Genomic DNA, 16,018 nt, shown 5'->3' on the forward strand with positions numbered 1-16,018 from the left:
TCCAGGCACCAAAATCCACAGATGCTCAAGTACTCTTTACAAAATGGTACAGATCAATGCATATAGTCAGCCCTCTGCAGCCACAGACTCCAAACTATGGATTCAAAACAGTACAGATATTTATTGTTAAAAATCTGTATATAGCTTGACCAGGAAGTGGTACAGTGGTTGGAACGTCAGCCTGAGACACTGAGGTCCCCAGTTTAAAACCTTGAGGTCACTGGCTTGAGCACAGGTTCATCCAGCTTGAGTGTGGGGTCACCAGCTTGAGCATGGGATCATAAACATGACCCCATGGTCACTGGCTTGAGCCCAAAGGTCGCTGGCCTGAGCAAGGGGTCACTGGCTTGACAACTAAGGTGCTGCAACGAAGAGTCAATACTTCTCATCTCTCTCCATTCCTGCTTGCCTGTACCTCTCTTTTTCTCTCTCTCTCTAAAAAAAAGACTGGTATGCTGGGATGATGGCATGCCCAAAGAGAGTACATATGCATCTCTTCCATCTCGCTATTCCTGAGAGGTACGCTTTATAATAAATCATTGACAGTAAAGGAAAAAATAAATCTGTAAGTGGACCCATGCAGTTCAACTCCATTTTGTTCAAGTGTTAACTGTTAATCAAGTGACAGCTGACTTAAACCCAACCATATCAATAGCAGCATGAAATGTAAAAGTATTTAAAGCAGGGGTCTCAAACTCAACTCAGCATGTGGGCCGCAGAGCAAGGTCACAGCCGTTTGGCGGGCCACACTAGGTCTACAAAAGGCAACTGTTACACAACACTTTTCTCACTGCAGTTGAAAACAAAAAAAAATCAGTACAACAAGCACAATCATACATGCAGTTTACTCAGTGTCACAAAACGACCAGAAACTGTAGTTCGCATCACAACTGCTGTTAACTAAGCTAATATCTAGCTAGGATGCTAGAGAAATGAAAAATACAAGTAGGCCCCTAGGCTTACTTCATTTTATCCAAAATATTTTGAACTTCGTGGATTAGTCTGCGGGCCGCACAAAATTGTTCAGCGGGCTGCGAGTTTGAGACCCCTGATTTAAAGGAACTGAAAATAGAGAAACTAACTAGTATCTAATGGGAAGTACCAATCTGAGAACATCATTGCAACTGAGAGGGTTTCAGTACAATTCAATAACAAGTACCAAGTGTCCACAGTAAGTCTGAAGGCATTCTATTCTAGGCCCTAGAACTCTACAAATTGATCAGCCAAGGCCCCATTCTGAGGTCAAAGCTCTAAAAATGAAATTAAAATTAAGTAGGACTACAGTAAAGGTGATAAGGAAAAAAAGGTCCAGAAAGAAATGAAGGAAGGAGGCCTTTCCAGATGGCTCAGTGGATAAAGCATTTCTCCAGTGCACCAGAGGTGGTGGGCTCGACCCTCAGTACGGATGTGTATAAGAAACAATCAATGAGTACACAACTAAAAGTTAATAGCTAAGTGAAAACAATAAGTTGATGCTTCTCTCTCCCAATCCCTTCCTTCTGTCTCCCTCTCAAATCAATAGAAAATAAAGTGAGGAGGAAAGTCAAAGTCTCACACAGAGAGAAAGCTCAGTAGTTAGAAAACGTTCCTGATCACACCTTTTTTTTTTTTTTTTTTTTAAGTGAGAGGATGGGAGATAGCGAGACAGACTCGCACATGCATCCCGACCGGGATCAACTTGGCAACCCCCACCTGGCGCCAATGCTAGAACCAACAGAGCTATCCTCAGTGCCTGAGGCCAACAATCGAACCAACTGAGTCAGTGGCTGCAAGAGAGGAAGAGAGAGAAAGGGGAGAGGGAGGGGAAGAGAAGTAGATGGTCGCTTCTCACATCTGCCCTGACCAGGGACTGAACCTGGGACCTCGGCACGCCAGCCTGATGCTCTATCCACTGAGAAAACCAGCCAAGGCCTGATCACACATTCTAAAGTTCAGAAAATCTAAATTAAAGAAATAATAACAAAGGTTATTAGGTCAAATTTCATAAATATTATATTTTTAAAAAGTCATTTTAAGAGAACAGAAAGACCAGAATAACTCCTTACAAACAACAAAAGCATACCTATCGCAAATACATACAAAAAGCTATTATATATACAATTTCAAAATAAGCCAAAACATATTAAGAAAATGATAAAAGCACTAAAAGAACATAAGATTTAGAAAAAACCTAGTGGACGAAAATTAAACTACAAAGAAGTTCATAATGAATAACTGCAAAAAAAATTTTTAGAAAAGTTTGAGAAAAAAATTTAGATCACAAATAAATAAACGGTTGAAGATCAATTGCTTTTCTGTATACCAGCAATGAACAATTGGAATGTGACATTAAAACTACAAATACCACAGCCCTGGCCAGATGGCTCAGTGGTAGAGCAAATGCCTGGTGTGTGGAAGTCCCAGGTTCGATTCCCATCCAGGGCACACAGAAGAAGTGCCCATCTGCTTCTTCACCCACCCACCCTCTCCTTTCTCTCTATCTCTCTATTCCCCTCCCACAGCCAAGGCTCCACTGGAGCAAAGTTGGCCCAGGCACTGAGGATGGCTCCAAGGCCTCTGCCTCAGGCGCTAGAATGGCTCCACTTGCAACAGAGCAACATCCTAGATGGGCAGAGCATCACCTCCTAGTGGACATGCCCAGTAAATCTGGGTTGGGCGCATGTGGGAGTCTGTCTTTCTGCTTCCCCACTTCTCACTTCAGAAAAATACAAAAGAAACCCACTCCAGAACTACAATACCATTATCATCCCCTAAATGAAATACTGAGATATAAATTAACAAAATATACACAGGATTAGGGCAGGGCATGCCCTGGTCAGGGCAGATGTGAGAAGTGACCATCTGCTTCTCTTCCCCTCCCTCTCCCCTTTCTCTCTCTTCCCCTCTTGCAGCCACTGACTCAGTTGGTTCGATTGTTGGCCTCAGGCACTGAGGATAGCTCTGTTGATGAAAACTGAAATTGATTAAAAAAAAAAACAACTAAATAAATGGAGAAATATTCTATGTTTACAGATAGGAAGATTCAATGCTGTCAGTATGTCAGTTCTTGACTTGATCTACAGATTCAATGCCAAAATCAACTACCAGCCCAGAAAGTTATTTTGGACATACCAACAAACTAAATCTGAAGTTTATATGAGGCAATAAACACAAAATAACCAACACAAAATTGAAGGAGAACAAAGTTAGAGGACAGTGCCCAATTTCAAGACTTACATAAAGCTACAGCAATCAAGACAGTATGGTATTGATGAATGAAAAGACAAATAGATCACTGGAACAGAATAAGAGAGCTCTGAAATAAACCCACACAAATAGAGGTGTTGGCAAAAGTAGGTTTACAGCTGTAATACAAATAACTAATCCAATAATTAATAATACAAGAACAAATTGTGTTTTGCATACTCACAACTGTAAACCTTCTTTTACTCACTCCTTTATAGTCAAAATGATCTTTGACAAAGAAGCAACAGCAATAAAATAGAAAAAACATAGTCTTTAAACAAATGGTTTCAGAACACGGGACAGTCACAGAAAAAACCAAAAAACACAAAAAATAATCTTACACCCCTCACAACAATTAACTCAAAATAAATCACAGACCTAAATGTAAAACACAAAACTATACAAAGTCCTAAAGATAACACAAGAGAAAATCTAGAGGACTTTGGGCATGACGATGACTTATATATACAACACCAGAGACATGATCCATAAAAGAAACAACTGAGAAACTGGACTTCATTAAAATGAAAAATGTCTGCTGTGTGAAAGACACTGTTAAGAGACTGAGAAGATAAGATGCGGAGTGGGAGAAAACATTTGCAAAGACATATCTGATAAAGAACTATTATCCAAAATATACAAAGAAACAGTAAGAAAAAAAGAGCCAATTTAAAAATAGGCAAAAGACCTGAACACACACTTCATCAAAGGAAAATATGCCAGTAGTAAATAAGCATATAAAAAGATGCTCTTAATCATATATAAGCAGAAAAATGAACATTAAGAAAACACTGAGACCCCACCACACACACACACACACACACACACACACACACACACACACACCTATTAGAAGGCCAAAATTCAGAACACTGACAACACCAAATGTTGGAGAGGGTGTGATGGGAATTTACTGCTGATGGGAATGCAAAATGGTTCAGTCACTTTGGAAGAGGTTTAGCAGTTTCTTACAAAACTAAACATAGCCTTACCATATGATCCAGCTATTATGCTCCTTGGCATTTACCCAAAGGAGTTGAAAATCTGTGTCCACAAGAAAACCTGCACACGGACATCTGTAGCAGCTTTATTCATAACTGCTACAACCTGTAAGCAGCCAAGTTGTCCTTCAGTAGGTGGCTATATAAACTATGGTATATCCAGACAATGGAATATGATTTAGCACTACAAAGAAATGAACTACCCAGTCATGAAAAGACATGGAGGAACTGAAATCATTAAATGAAAGAAGCCAATCTGAAATGGCTGCATACTATATGATTCCGTCTATATGACGTCCTGGAAAAGGCAAAACTATGGATGGAGACAGTAAAATGATCAGTGGTTGCCAGGAGTTCAGGGAAAGAGAACGAGGAATAAATTGAAGCACAGAGGGTTTTTAGGGAAGTGAAAACACTGTCTGATATTGTAACGGTGGATACATGCCATTATCTTCATATAAACCCAGAGACCATACAAGAGTGAACCTTAATGTAAACTATGGACTTGGAGTGATAATGACGCATCAACACAACTTCATCAACTGTTAACAGATGCACCACACTGGAGGGGGATGTTGATAGTAAAGGGGTCATGCACTGCACTTTCCTTCAAATTTGTCATGTGCCTAAATCTGCTGTAAAAACCCTCCAAAAACTCGTCTATTAAAAAAAAAAAAAAGATCAGTGGTTGCAGAGGCTGGGAGAGGGGCAGCGGGTAGGAGGGAGGTTCACTACAAAGGAGTATGGGGAAGTTTTTTGGGGTGATGAAACTACTCCATACTGTAATTGTGGTGGTGATTACACAAATGTGTATTTGTAAAAGCATTCTACACAAGAGTGAGTTTTACTGTATTTTATCTTTATTTTACTATAAATTATATCTTAACAAAAAATGTTTCAAGTTATTTGAAATGAATATGCAAATACAGAAAACAAATCTCTGGGGCACACATACATACACACAAAAAAAGCAACGGATCTGAACAAATACTAAAATTAGGCCCTAACCAGTTGGCTCAGTGGACAGAGCATCAGCTAGCATATGGACATCCAGGGTTCGATCCCCCATCAATGCCATCAGGGCACTGATTCGAACGTCGGCCCCAGGCACTGAGGATAGCTCAGTTAAGTCGAGCATCTGTTCCAGACAGGAGTTGCCAGATGGATCCTGATCAGCATGCATGTGGGAGTCTGGCTCACTATCTCCCCTCCTCTCACCTTAAAAAAAAAACTAACTAAAAATTATTAGCCAAAAAGAACTTTCCTGAAATTAAAAGAAAAAATTTCAAGCTACACAATTAAAAAACATACTATACCTGATAATACCAAGGCAGAACCAACACCAATATATACATACTCTAGTAAAATTACTTATTTTAAGGGAAATAAATGCTTTTGGCATCCAGGCAAAAATAACTAATAAGGGGAAAAAAAATTAGACTGTCATCAAGCCTATAGCAAAACTGGGGTAACATTCCTTTTTTTTTTTTTTTCCTGAAGCTGGAAACGGGGAGAGACAGTCAGACAGACTCCCCACATGCGCCCAACCGGGATCCACCTGGCACGCCCACCAGAGGGCGACGCTCTGCCCACCAGGGGGTGATGCTCTGCCCCTCCGGGGCGTCACTCTGTTGCGACCAGAGCCACTCTAGCGCCTGGGGCAGAGGCCAAGGAGCCATCCCCAGTGCCCGGGCCATCTTTGCTCCAATGGAGCCTCACTGGGGGAGGGGAAGAGACAGAGAGGAAGGAGAGGGGGAGGGGTGGAGAAGCAGATGGGCGCTTCTCCTGTGTGCCCTGGCCGGGAATCGAACCTGGGACTTCTGCACGCCAGGCCGACGCTCTACCACTGAGCCAACCGACCAGGGCTGGGGTAACATTCTTAAGATACTTAAAGGTAATAATGTAAGCCAAAGGTTTTACTTTCAACAAAACTGATTTTCAAATATAAAGGGTACAAACTGTTACCGACATGCAAGAGAGTCAAAGAATATTGTTCCCATGAGCCCATTCTCAGGAAACAGAGAATACGGTTCCAAAAACACCAAAATCATCAGAGACAAGTGAACTGGTGGGAGGCGAGGAATAGGTCTACAAAACTAGGTCTACATGGGAGTTTATGCAAGTTATATGGGAAAGCTGACAGTAGATATGGATACATACTCTGACAACATAGAGTGTAACTATTATGGGGATGACAGGCAAATATTTTCCTGTTCTCAGTATTCATATTAGTAGTATTTTTAGTACTGTTATTCTAAAAGTTATATATGTATTGAATAATATGGGATATAGCAAATAAATAATTACAGGGTTCCGAGGTCGATAGCTTGAGCGTGGGCTCATCTGGCTTGAGTGTGGGGTTGCTGGCTTAAGTGTGGGATCCTAGACATGACCCCATGGTTGCTGGCTTGAAGCCCAAAGTCACTGGCTTGAGCAAGGGATCATTGCTTGGCTGGAGAGCCCACCCCCCCCCCCCCCCCCCCCCCCCCCCCCCCCCCCCCCCCCCCCCCCCCCCCCGTCAAGGCACATATGAGAAAGCAATCAATTAACAAGTAAGGTGCTGCAACTATGAGTTAATGCCTCTTATCTCTCTCCCTTCCTGTCTCCCCACCTTGCTTTAAAAAAAAAAGAGCCCTGGCCGGTTGGCTCAGCGGTAGAGCGTCGGCCTAGCGTGCGGAGGACCCGGGTTCGATTCCCGGCCAGGGCACATAGGAGAAGCGCCCATTTGCTTCTCCACCCCTCCGCCGCGCCTTCCTCTCTGTCTCTCTCTTCCCCTCCCGCAGCCAAGGCTCCATTGGAGCAAAGATGGCCCGGGCGCTGGGGATGGCTCTGTGGCCTCTGCCCCAGGCGCTAGAGTGGCTCTGGTCGCAACATGGCGACACCCAGGAGGGTCGCAACATGGCGACACCCAGGATGGGCAGAGCATCGCCCCCTGGTGGGCAGAGCGTCGCCCCCTGGTGGGCGTGCCGGGTGGATCCCGGTCGGGCACATGCGGGAGTCTGTCTGACTGTCTCTCCCTGTTTCTAGCTTCAGAAAAATGAAATAAAAAAAAAAAATGCAAAAAAATAAAAATAAAAAAATAAAAAAAGCTGTAAGAAAACAAAGTAAATGATTACTATAGAAATCAGGATAATGGTTACTTCTGGGAGCAGAGAGGAGGTTATGATTTGATGTTGAATATGGAGGGGATTCTGAGGTAAGCGAAAAACTTCTTGACCTGGGTAGTTACAAGGCTTTTGGCCTTATAATAATTCGCTAATATATTTTGTCTCTGTGGTTTTCTTTATCTGTGTTTCATTTTACAATAAAAAGGTCTTCCTTATATGTAAATGATTAACAGTCACTTGGCTTATCTGGTTGCCTCCAAATAGCACAAGGAACTAACCATTCATCTTCTTGGAACCATAAGAACATATGCACTTTGTATCACAGGATCTTAAGGTACTGATGCTACAGCATGTACATGAAATAACTGTCTTAGCACAAAATGAGTTTAGCCTTGACAATTGCTACACATAGCTTATATATTGAGGACCAAGACTATAAGGGAACCCTGGTGCACTATTGGTGGGAACTCAGACTGGTTCAGCCAACTGTGGAAATCAGTATAGAGTTACCTCAAAATATTACAAATGGAAATGCTTATGACCCAGAAATTCCATTTCTGAGAATGTATTCGAAGAAACCTAAAACACTAATTTGAAAGGAGATACGCATCCCTTTGTTCACTGCAGCATTTACGATGACCAAGATTTAAAGCAGTCCAAGTGCCCATCAGTAGATGAGTGGCTAAAAGACCTGTGGTACATTTATACAACAACAGATTACTACCTGGCAATAAAAAAAGAAGGAAATCTTACCCGTTGAAACAGCATGAATGGATCTGGAGAGCATTATGCTAAGTGAGGTCAGTCAGTCAGAGAAAAATAAATAATGTGATTTCACATATACAGGGAATCTAGTGAACAAAATGAACATGTAAAACAGAAACAGACTTATAGAGAGAACAGACTAACAACTATCAAAGGGGAGGGGGGAGTAAAAAAGGTGAAGAAATTAAGCAAAAACAACAAAAAACACCTCACAGACACAGATAACAGTGTGGTGACTCCAGAGGAAAAGGAGAGTGGGGGAGGTAGAAGAGGATAGGGGATAAATGATGATGAAAGGAGACTTAACTTGGGGTAAAAAACACACAAAACAATATATTGGGTTCCATTTTTAATTTTTTGAGGTAATTCTATACTGCTTTCCACAGTTGGCTGAACCAGTCTGTACACCCAAAACCTATATAGATTTTATAACCAATGTCACTCCATAAATTCAATTAAAAAAAAAGGAGGCCCTGGCCACTTGGCTCAGCAGATAGAGCATCGGCCTGGCATGTGGACGTCTTGAGTTCAATCCCTGGTCGGAGAACACAGGAAAGTAATCATCTGCTTCTCTCCCCCCCCCCTTCCTTCTTGCAGCCAGTGGCTTGACTGACTCAAGTGTCAGCCTCAGCTACTGAGGACAGCTTGGTACTCAAGTATTGGGGGGGGGGGGGCGGAGGAGACACTGCTGAGTGCATCCCGATCAGGGCACATGCGGGAATCCATCTCTATCTTCCTTCCTCTCACTTAAAAAATAAAAACTAAATAAAAAGACTATAAAGTAACCTTCCTTATAGTGGCTTTGTGAACTACAAGGTCCTGTTCCATAGACACCCAACAGCAGTATATCCTCTATTATTCTTGCTAAAGATAAGCCTATTGTTAAGATCGTTACCTTAAGAGGAATCTCTCTTTCCTTCCCATCCTGTATAAAGACTTCCAAAGTTCAGAGTAAACAGGGAACAGTGACCCAAAGTCTTACATTTTCTAGCTTTTCTTGATGTTATAAGGGGAAACTTCCCTACATGCAAAGAACTTGTTATTCAAAAACTGCTAATACAAACTTAACAAAAGAAAAAAATACAGCTAGATACTGGGCCTGCAGAAAGTAAAAGGGCAAAGTGGGAGCAGTGCCTGCCTGTGCTTTGAAGGTGACTGGTAAGTGAGAGAGCTTATTTCTCTTTGGGCTCTCCTAACCCAGAAAGTCAAATATGACAGGAGAAGTACAAGAGAGAAATGTCACTCTCCACCACATGTACTTTATGAAACTGAGCTTGGCTTAATTAAGGCCAGGAGAGTTAAACCAGGAGAGACTCACATAGGTAACCAACCTTCATGGCTGCAGAGGAGGGAGTTTGGATTTACACATTCATTAGAATAACTAGAAATTTTGAGCTGGCAAGGGAAGAATACTATTATCACTACTTCCTTTCTGCTTCCTGTATAGCTTTCTACCTAGACCTGGCAGTTATATTTCGTCTATTAGTTATTTATACTGGTACACTCCTCCCTTCTACTCACTCCCTAAAATGCTGTAAGCTCCAGAATAACAGGACGGTGTTTTTTTATTTATGTATCTTCCATATGCCTAGTACAGCACCTGGCAAAATATTTACACATAGCACATGTATGCTTGCTACATTACGTTAAAAATATAAACCAAGGACAGAAAAAAGTAAACTTGCTCTGTATAATTTCAGGAAAGTATGGGGAGGAATATTAGGCCAAAATCAACACAAAACTTCTTTAGCACTGTATGCTTCAGAAGTAATGACTCTTCACTACTTCTGAAATATATATATATGTATAAATAAAAGAAGCCTGCACGTGCACTGAAAAAAAATGCTGGAGATATCCTCTGTGGGCCTGGGGCTCATATGTTTCTTGGAAAATGTCAAGAAAGCATGAACGGTAAAAGGGAACTTTGCGATCTGCTTCAAACTTGTAAAATTTTGTTTCTGAATAGGGCTGTCCTTAGACTCTGACTAAAAAAAAAAACAAGTGAAGAAAAACAAATTTATCCCAGAACTTATATTAACACAAGCAGTTCCATGCCACTGGAAAGCTGTAACCTGGTAATACAAAAGCTCAATCCTACTCTCAGAGAATTAAGTACCAGAACAAACCTTTGCACATGAAGCATTTCAAATGCGTTATTTTCATTTCATCCTTGATACTATTATTATTATTACTTTTTTTGTGTATTTTTCTGAAGTGAGAAGCAGGGACAGAGAGACAGACTCCCGCATGCCCCCGACTGGGATCCAACCGGCATGCCCACTAGGGGACGATGCTCTGCCCATCTGGAGTGTTGTTGCTCTGTTGCAACCAGAGCCATTCTAGTGCCTAAAGTGGAGGCCATGGAGCTATCCTCAGCGCTTGGGCCAACTTTGCTCCAACGCAGCCTTGGCTGCAGGAGGGGAAGAGAAAGATAAAGAGAAAGGAGAAGGGGAAAGGTGGAGAAGCAGATGGGCGCTTCTCTTATGTGCTCTGGCCAGGAATCTAGCCCAGGACTTCCACACAGTGGGCCGACACTCTACCGCTGAGCCAACCAGCCAGGGCTCATCCTTGATATTATCTTGATGATATAAAAGGACACTGATCACTGATACTGAAAAAATAAACAATGAATGGATTTGGAACTCAAACCCTGTTCTTCCCACTGGACTTTCCTACTTCTAAGATAAATTAGCACTGGTAAAATACAACATAGCTTCTTTTGTTTGCTGGCATTAAAAACTTAATTTTCTCCCATATCTTGATTTCTATACCATAAATTTATGCTTGCATGTCTTACCACTTATTTCAAGCTCTGCCCAATGTGATTTCTTTCCATTTGCTGCTTCCTCAGAGGACATAATTGTGTACATCCTCCGAGGGTCAGGGGGCTCGTATTTTTCTTTGGGCATGCCTGTTGAATTAAGGGGGAAAAAAATCAGTATTATAAAGAATCAAATAACTGAAAATAACATCTTAAAATGTAGACCCCTATATTAGATCTCCAAATACCATTTCCCATTAGGAGCTCCTTGGAGAAATGAAGGACTGAAAAAATTAACAGTAAAAAAACATTTCTGAGCCCAAAGGTCGCTGGCTTGAATGGGGTCACTGGCTCAGCTTGAGCCAACCCCCCGCCTCAAGGCACACATGAGAAGCAATCAATAAAGAACTAAAGTAACGCAACTACAAGTTGATGCTTCTCATCGCTCCCCTTTCCCTCTTTCCTGCTTGCAACAACAAAAACAACAAAAAAGGCCAAATACAAGCCTGGAGCAGGAATTTTATAAAATGAGTCTGGGAGATCCTTTAGTGCCAAAATGCTAAGTCTAATGGGTTTTCATGTCATGTCAACATGATACAGAAGCCAGCTAGAAGAAGCCCTCACTAGCCAAAGTTGTGACAATTTGAGCAAAAACAATCATAATTATAATGGAAGGAAATACACCTAATCAATAAAAATTTATGGATAACACTGATTATTTTCTGTGCTGCAAAAAACAGAGCTGGAAGTGATGTAAAAGAATAGTAATCAAAGAAAGTTGCAGTAATCAAGGCAAAAAGCAAGCAAGAGTGGGGAGGAAAAAGGAAAGGGAAGGAAAAGCTACATACAGGCACAAAGAGCCACCAAAATTGTGGCAGCGATTAAACTAAAACAATTGGTAATTTTGTGTAGCCTGACCTGTCGTGATGCAGTAAAGTGTTAACCTGGAATGCACAAGTCACCAGTTTGAAACCCTGGGCTTGCCCATTCAAGGTACATACAAGCAGCAGCTACTATGGGTTGATGCTTCCCGCTCCTCCCATTGCCCTTATTTCTCTCTCCCTCTTCTCTAAAATCAGTAAGTAAAATCTTAAAAAAAAAAAAAACACTTTGTATCAACAAACCTGTTTCTACCAAGACATGCAAGACATTTAAGATCTCACATAAACACAATCACTTGGTATTTTTAAAAAATAAAATATTTCAAAAATTTAAATTTGTATTAATTATGGCTGAGATGGCAAGCCATCTTTAATATTCACCTGTTTTTACCAAGTGTATTAACTGAACTCTAATAATAAAAAATATGGTGCTATTCTACTGTAAATAAAACCAGTTGGCTCTCTTAGACTACCATTCCTAAATTGTTTCTTTTAATTGAGAGGAGCAGAGATAGTGAGACAGAGTCCATATGTGTCCCTAACCAGGATCCACCTAGCAACCAGTCTGGGCTGATGCTCGAACCAACTGGGCTATCCTCAGCACCCAAGGCCAATGCTGGAACCAACAGAGTCACTTGCTGCAAGAGGGGAAGAGAGAGAGAGAGAAGGGGGAGAGGGAGGGAAAGAGAAGCCAAAGGTCACTTCTCATGTGTGCTCTCACCAGGGACTGAACCAGGGACGTCTGAATGCCAGCCTAAACTATCTGCTCAGCCAACTGGCTCAATGCAGTTAAGGCACTTCTACATCTCACTTTAAACCCAAATCAACCTGACTCTCAATATCGTCATACTTATTTTCTTCCATTTCCACCTAGTTTCCCACCATAATTAAACATTTACATGAATGATAACCCTCATAAGGAGCTGTCCTTCGTAAAATGTCTATCCCTAGTACCTTTGTGGCAAAACAAGCACATATTAAAAACCTCTCTAAAATATCACTACTCTTATTTAAAAAGCAAAACAAATCCTAACTGTGGATTTGTGGATTTCAAGGCTACTACTATAAATAGCCAATGATACTATTGCAGGTCTCTTATAAGTCAAGCTAATCTCTCAAAACAAGGTACAGGGGGTCCTCAGGTTCCGACAGTCTCAACATAACGACGTTTCGAGTTTACAACACTTACTCCTATAAAAATTTTTAAAAACTGAGATGTGTTCTGGCTTATGCCATTAGCATCGTACTTACGGACTACGTACGTGGGCAAATTAGTTTGCGCAGCAGAAAAATACGCAGTAATGAGAAAAATGAGTGAGGGAGTTAGCACACTGTCCCCCAGTATGCTTACCTAGCCATTTTGGACTGTTAAAAGCACAAGTGTTCTGTTTGCGTTAGGCTAGCATGTGCTTTGACTTACACCAAAATGGGGCTGACGTCACTGTCATAGGAACGGAACTGTGTCATAACTCAAGGAGCCCTGTATTTGAATTGTCCAGGAGACAGAGAATAAAAACCTAGTGAAAGAAACAAGGTATCTAAGAAGTGAAATTATCTTCTTGATTTTCAAACCTGCCCCCCCTCCTATAATCCCTACTCCATTTTCCAAGCCAGAAATATGAATATTATTCTTGGCTCTTTCCCAGCTAATCACAGCCCTCACAGTCAATCTTTAGTGCTAGCCCATTTTACCTACTACTTTCACTCACTTGGCCTTACTTCCCTGCAGTCTAATCCATGTTACCCCAGCAGTCACTTGCTCATGTTTTCTTCTCCACTTCTCCACTTTAATGCATCCAAAATGATACTGTCCAAAATGATTTCCTAAAAACACAGGTACTTACCTCATGGTTCTAAAATTTCACCTCCTTTATCTCTGTATCCCTGCCACTCTAACAAAGCATGTGACACAAAAGTGGTTGATACATGTGTTGCACTAACTAAATAAGAGAAAATGCAGGCTCATTTACAAAACAAAGTGTATCTATACCTGGGTCCTTAAGTGCCTCTCCAGCTTCATCATCTGGGTCTCCCCAGTTCCCACTTACCTCTTACAAGCCTCCATGCTTTAGCATTGGCTATTGGTTCTTCCCTATCTCTCCCTCCCTCTAAAAATCTTGGGGCCTCTAGTCATCCCTCAAATGCCAACTCAAGTAACCAACTTTAAAAAAGTCTTTCTTCCCTATTTCTCCCATATACAGGAGTTTATTATTCCCTGCTTTGAGTTATTCTGAATCTTGAAAATAATTTCCACTGTTCTATTCTTTAACCCCTCCTTAATTTTTTACATGTCTCACTTACCTACTCTAATGTAGGTGCTTTGCACCTATATTTTAAATACTTTGATATCTTCAGAGCCTGGCAAATATTAAGGACTCAGTAAATACTTATAACAAACCAAGGGGAGAAGCTGTGATAGAAAAAAAAAAAATTTGTAAGAGACAAGTGTGCTAACAGAAGCAGTGCCCATCTTACCAGAAATAAAACAAATATCTAGGCTTCTAATCTTGAAAGCAAAATCTAGAGAAACCAGACAGAAGTCTCTTAGTGACCAAAGACTGAGAATACTGATTCTGTGATAGCCTAGGATAAAAATACAAGGGTACAAACTTAAAGGTTTAACCGTATAAAAGTAATGGGTGAATGCTATGGCAAAATATGAGCAAACCTCAAACAGAGTAATGGCAAAACTATGTTGCGTGCCTATCTGCCCCACTTTGCACTAACCCGTGAGCACGCGCCACCTGGCAGGCCTATCAGTCCCTTCTCATGCGTTATCTCATTTTAATCCTCAGGACTCCCAGCAAGTAAATAGTATAATTCTCCTTACATAAAGAAAGGGAGAGGCTCTAGCTGGAAGATCAGGGCACAGGGCGTTTGCTCAGCACATGGTTGTTCCAGGTTCGATTCCCAGTCAGGGCACACAGGAGAAGAGACCATCTGCTTCTCCCCACCCCCTTTTCTCACTTATCTTCTCCTGTAGCCAGTGGCTCAATTGGCTCACGCATGGCCCCAGGCACTGAGGATAGCTTGGTTGGTCCAAGCGTGTCAGCCTCGGGTGCTAAAAGTAGCTAGGTTGATTCTAGCATCAGCCCCAGATGGGGTTGCCAGGCGGATCCTGGTTGGGGCGCATGCAGGAATCTGCCTCACTAGCTCCCTTCCTCTCACCTAAAAAAAAAGAAAAAAAAGGGAGGTCCAGAGAATGAGCACTGTTCCTGAGATCAGAGACACTAGTGCCACATTGTGATTTTTTCATCCAAAAGTCTGTGCTTTCAACCATTATGCAATAATTTACTTGATTTTCTCAATTGAATTCTCTTGCAATCCACGACATAGATGCAAACTTAATTTTATTTTAGTTGAGGAAGCTTAGACTTAGGGTTTAAATAACTTGTTCAAGGTCACACACACTTGGTAAGTAGCAGAGCTGGGATTGGAACCTGGGACAATCTAGCTGCAAAGACATATTCGTCACTGCCTCACACATCTCTCTAGTATTCTGTCCCTGATAAAAGAGTTCATGTTCATTTTCCAAATATTATATTGCTGAGATTACGAGCCCTCCAATTTCCTTTTCAGATGAATCAACTTCTCCAAGCTACTGCTCATCTGTACTCTCCTAAATCTGCCTAATACTTTAAGACGGCAAATCGCAAACTCTATCTTCTCAGGACCTTTATACATTTTTAAAAGTTAATGAGTACTTCAAAGAGCTTTCATTTATGTGTGTTATACCTATCAATATTTATCACAGTTGAAATTAAAACTAAGAAATTTTAAATTATTAACTCACGTTAATAATTATTATTAAAGCTATCACGTTAATAATTAAATTATTAAAGCTATCACATTTTTTTTTTTTGCATTTTTCTGAAGCTGGAAACAGGGAGAGACAGTCAGACAGACTCCCGCATGCGCCCAACCGGGATCCACCCGGCACGCCCACCATGGGGCGACGTTCTGCCCATCCTGGGCGTCGCCATGTTGTGACCAGAGCCACTCTAGCGCCAGAGGCAGAGGCCACAGAGCCATCCCCAGCACCCGGGCCATCTTTGCTCCAATGGAGCCTTGGCTGCGGGAGGGGAAGAGAGAGACAGAGAGGAAGGCGCGGCGGAGGGGTGGAAAAGCAAATGGGCGCTTCTCCTGTGTGCCGTGGCCGGGAATCGAACCCGGGTCCTCCGCACGCTAGGCCGACACTCTACCGCTGAGCCAACCAGCAGGGCTAATAAACATTTTTTAAAGTAACTGGTTGCAAAAACAAAGAAAATTTTGTGAGCA

The 16,018-nt window shown here is 41.6% G+C and overlaps 1 protein-coding gene across 9 annotated transcripts in view; it reads right to left on the reverse strand.

Moving 5' to 3' along the window:
- Window positions 1-16,018, reverse strand: part of CNOT6 (CCR4-NOT transcription complex subunit 6) — a 78,898-nt gene that overhangs the window by 47,442 nt on the left and 15,438 nt on the right. For 4 of the 9 annotated variants that reach the window (XM_066272431.1, XM_066272430.1, XM_066272429.1 and 1 more), the window contains exon 2: window positions 10,896-11,009. The exons of 2 other annotated variants lie outside the window; for them this stretch is intronic. Coding sequence is in view for 6 of the 7 variants with exons in the window: in XM_066272427.1 (XP_066128524.1) it covers window positions 10,896-11,009 (114 nt within the window). In the remaining variant the exon portion in view is untranslated. Of the gene's footprint in view, window positions 1-10,895; window positions 11,010-13,160; window positions 13,258-14,041; window positions 14,068-16,018 lie in introns of those variants that run through there. 3 more of the 9 variants (XM_066272425.1, XM_066272433.1, XM_066272426.1) reach the window with 3 other exon arrangements.

Source organism: Saccopteryx bilineata, chromosome 4, assembly GCF_036850765.1.
Source record: "Saccopteryx bilineata isolate mSacBil1 chromosome 4, mSacBil1_pri_phased_curated, whole genome shotgun sequence".
Lineage (NCBI taxonomy): Eukaryota > Metazoa > Chordata > Mammalia > Chiroptera > Emballonuridae > Saccopteryx > Saccopteryx bilineata.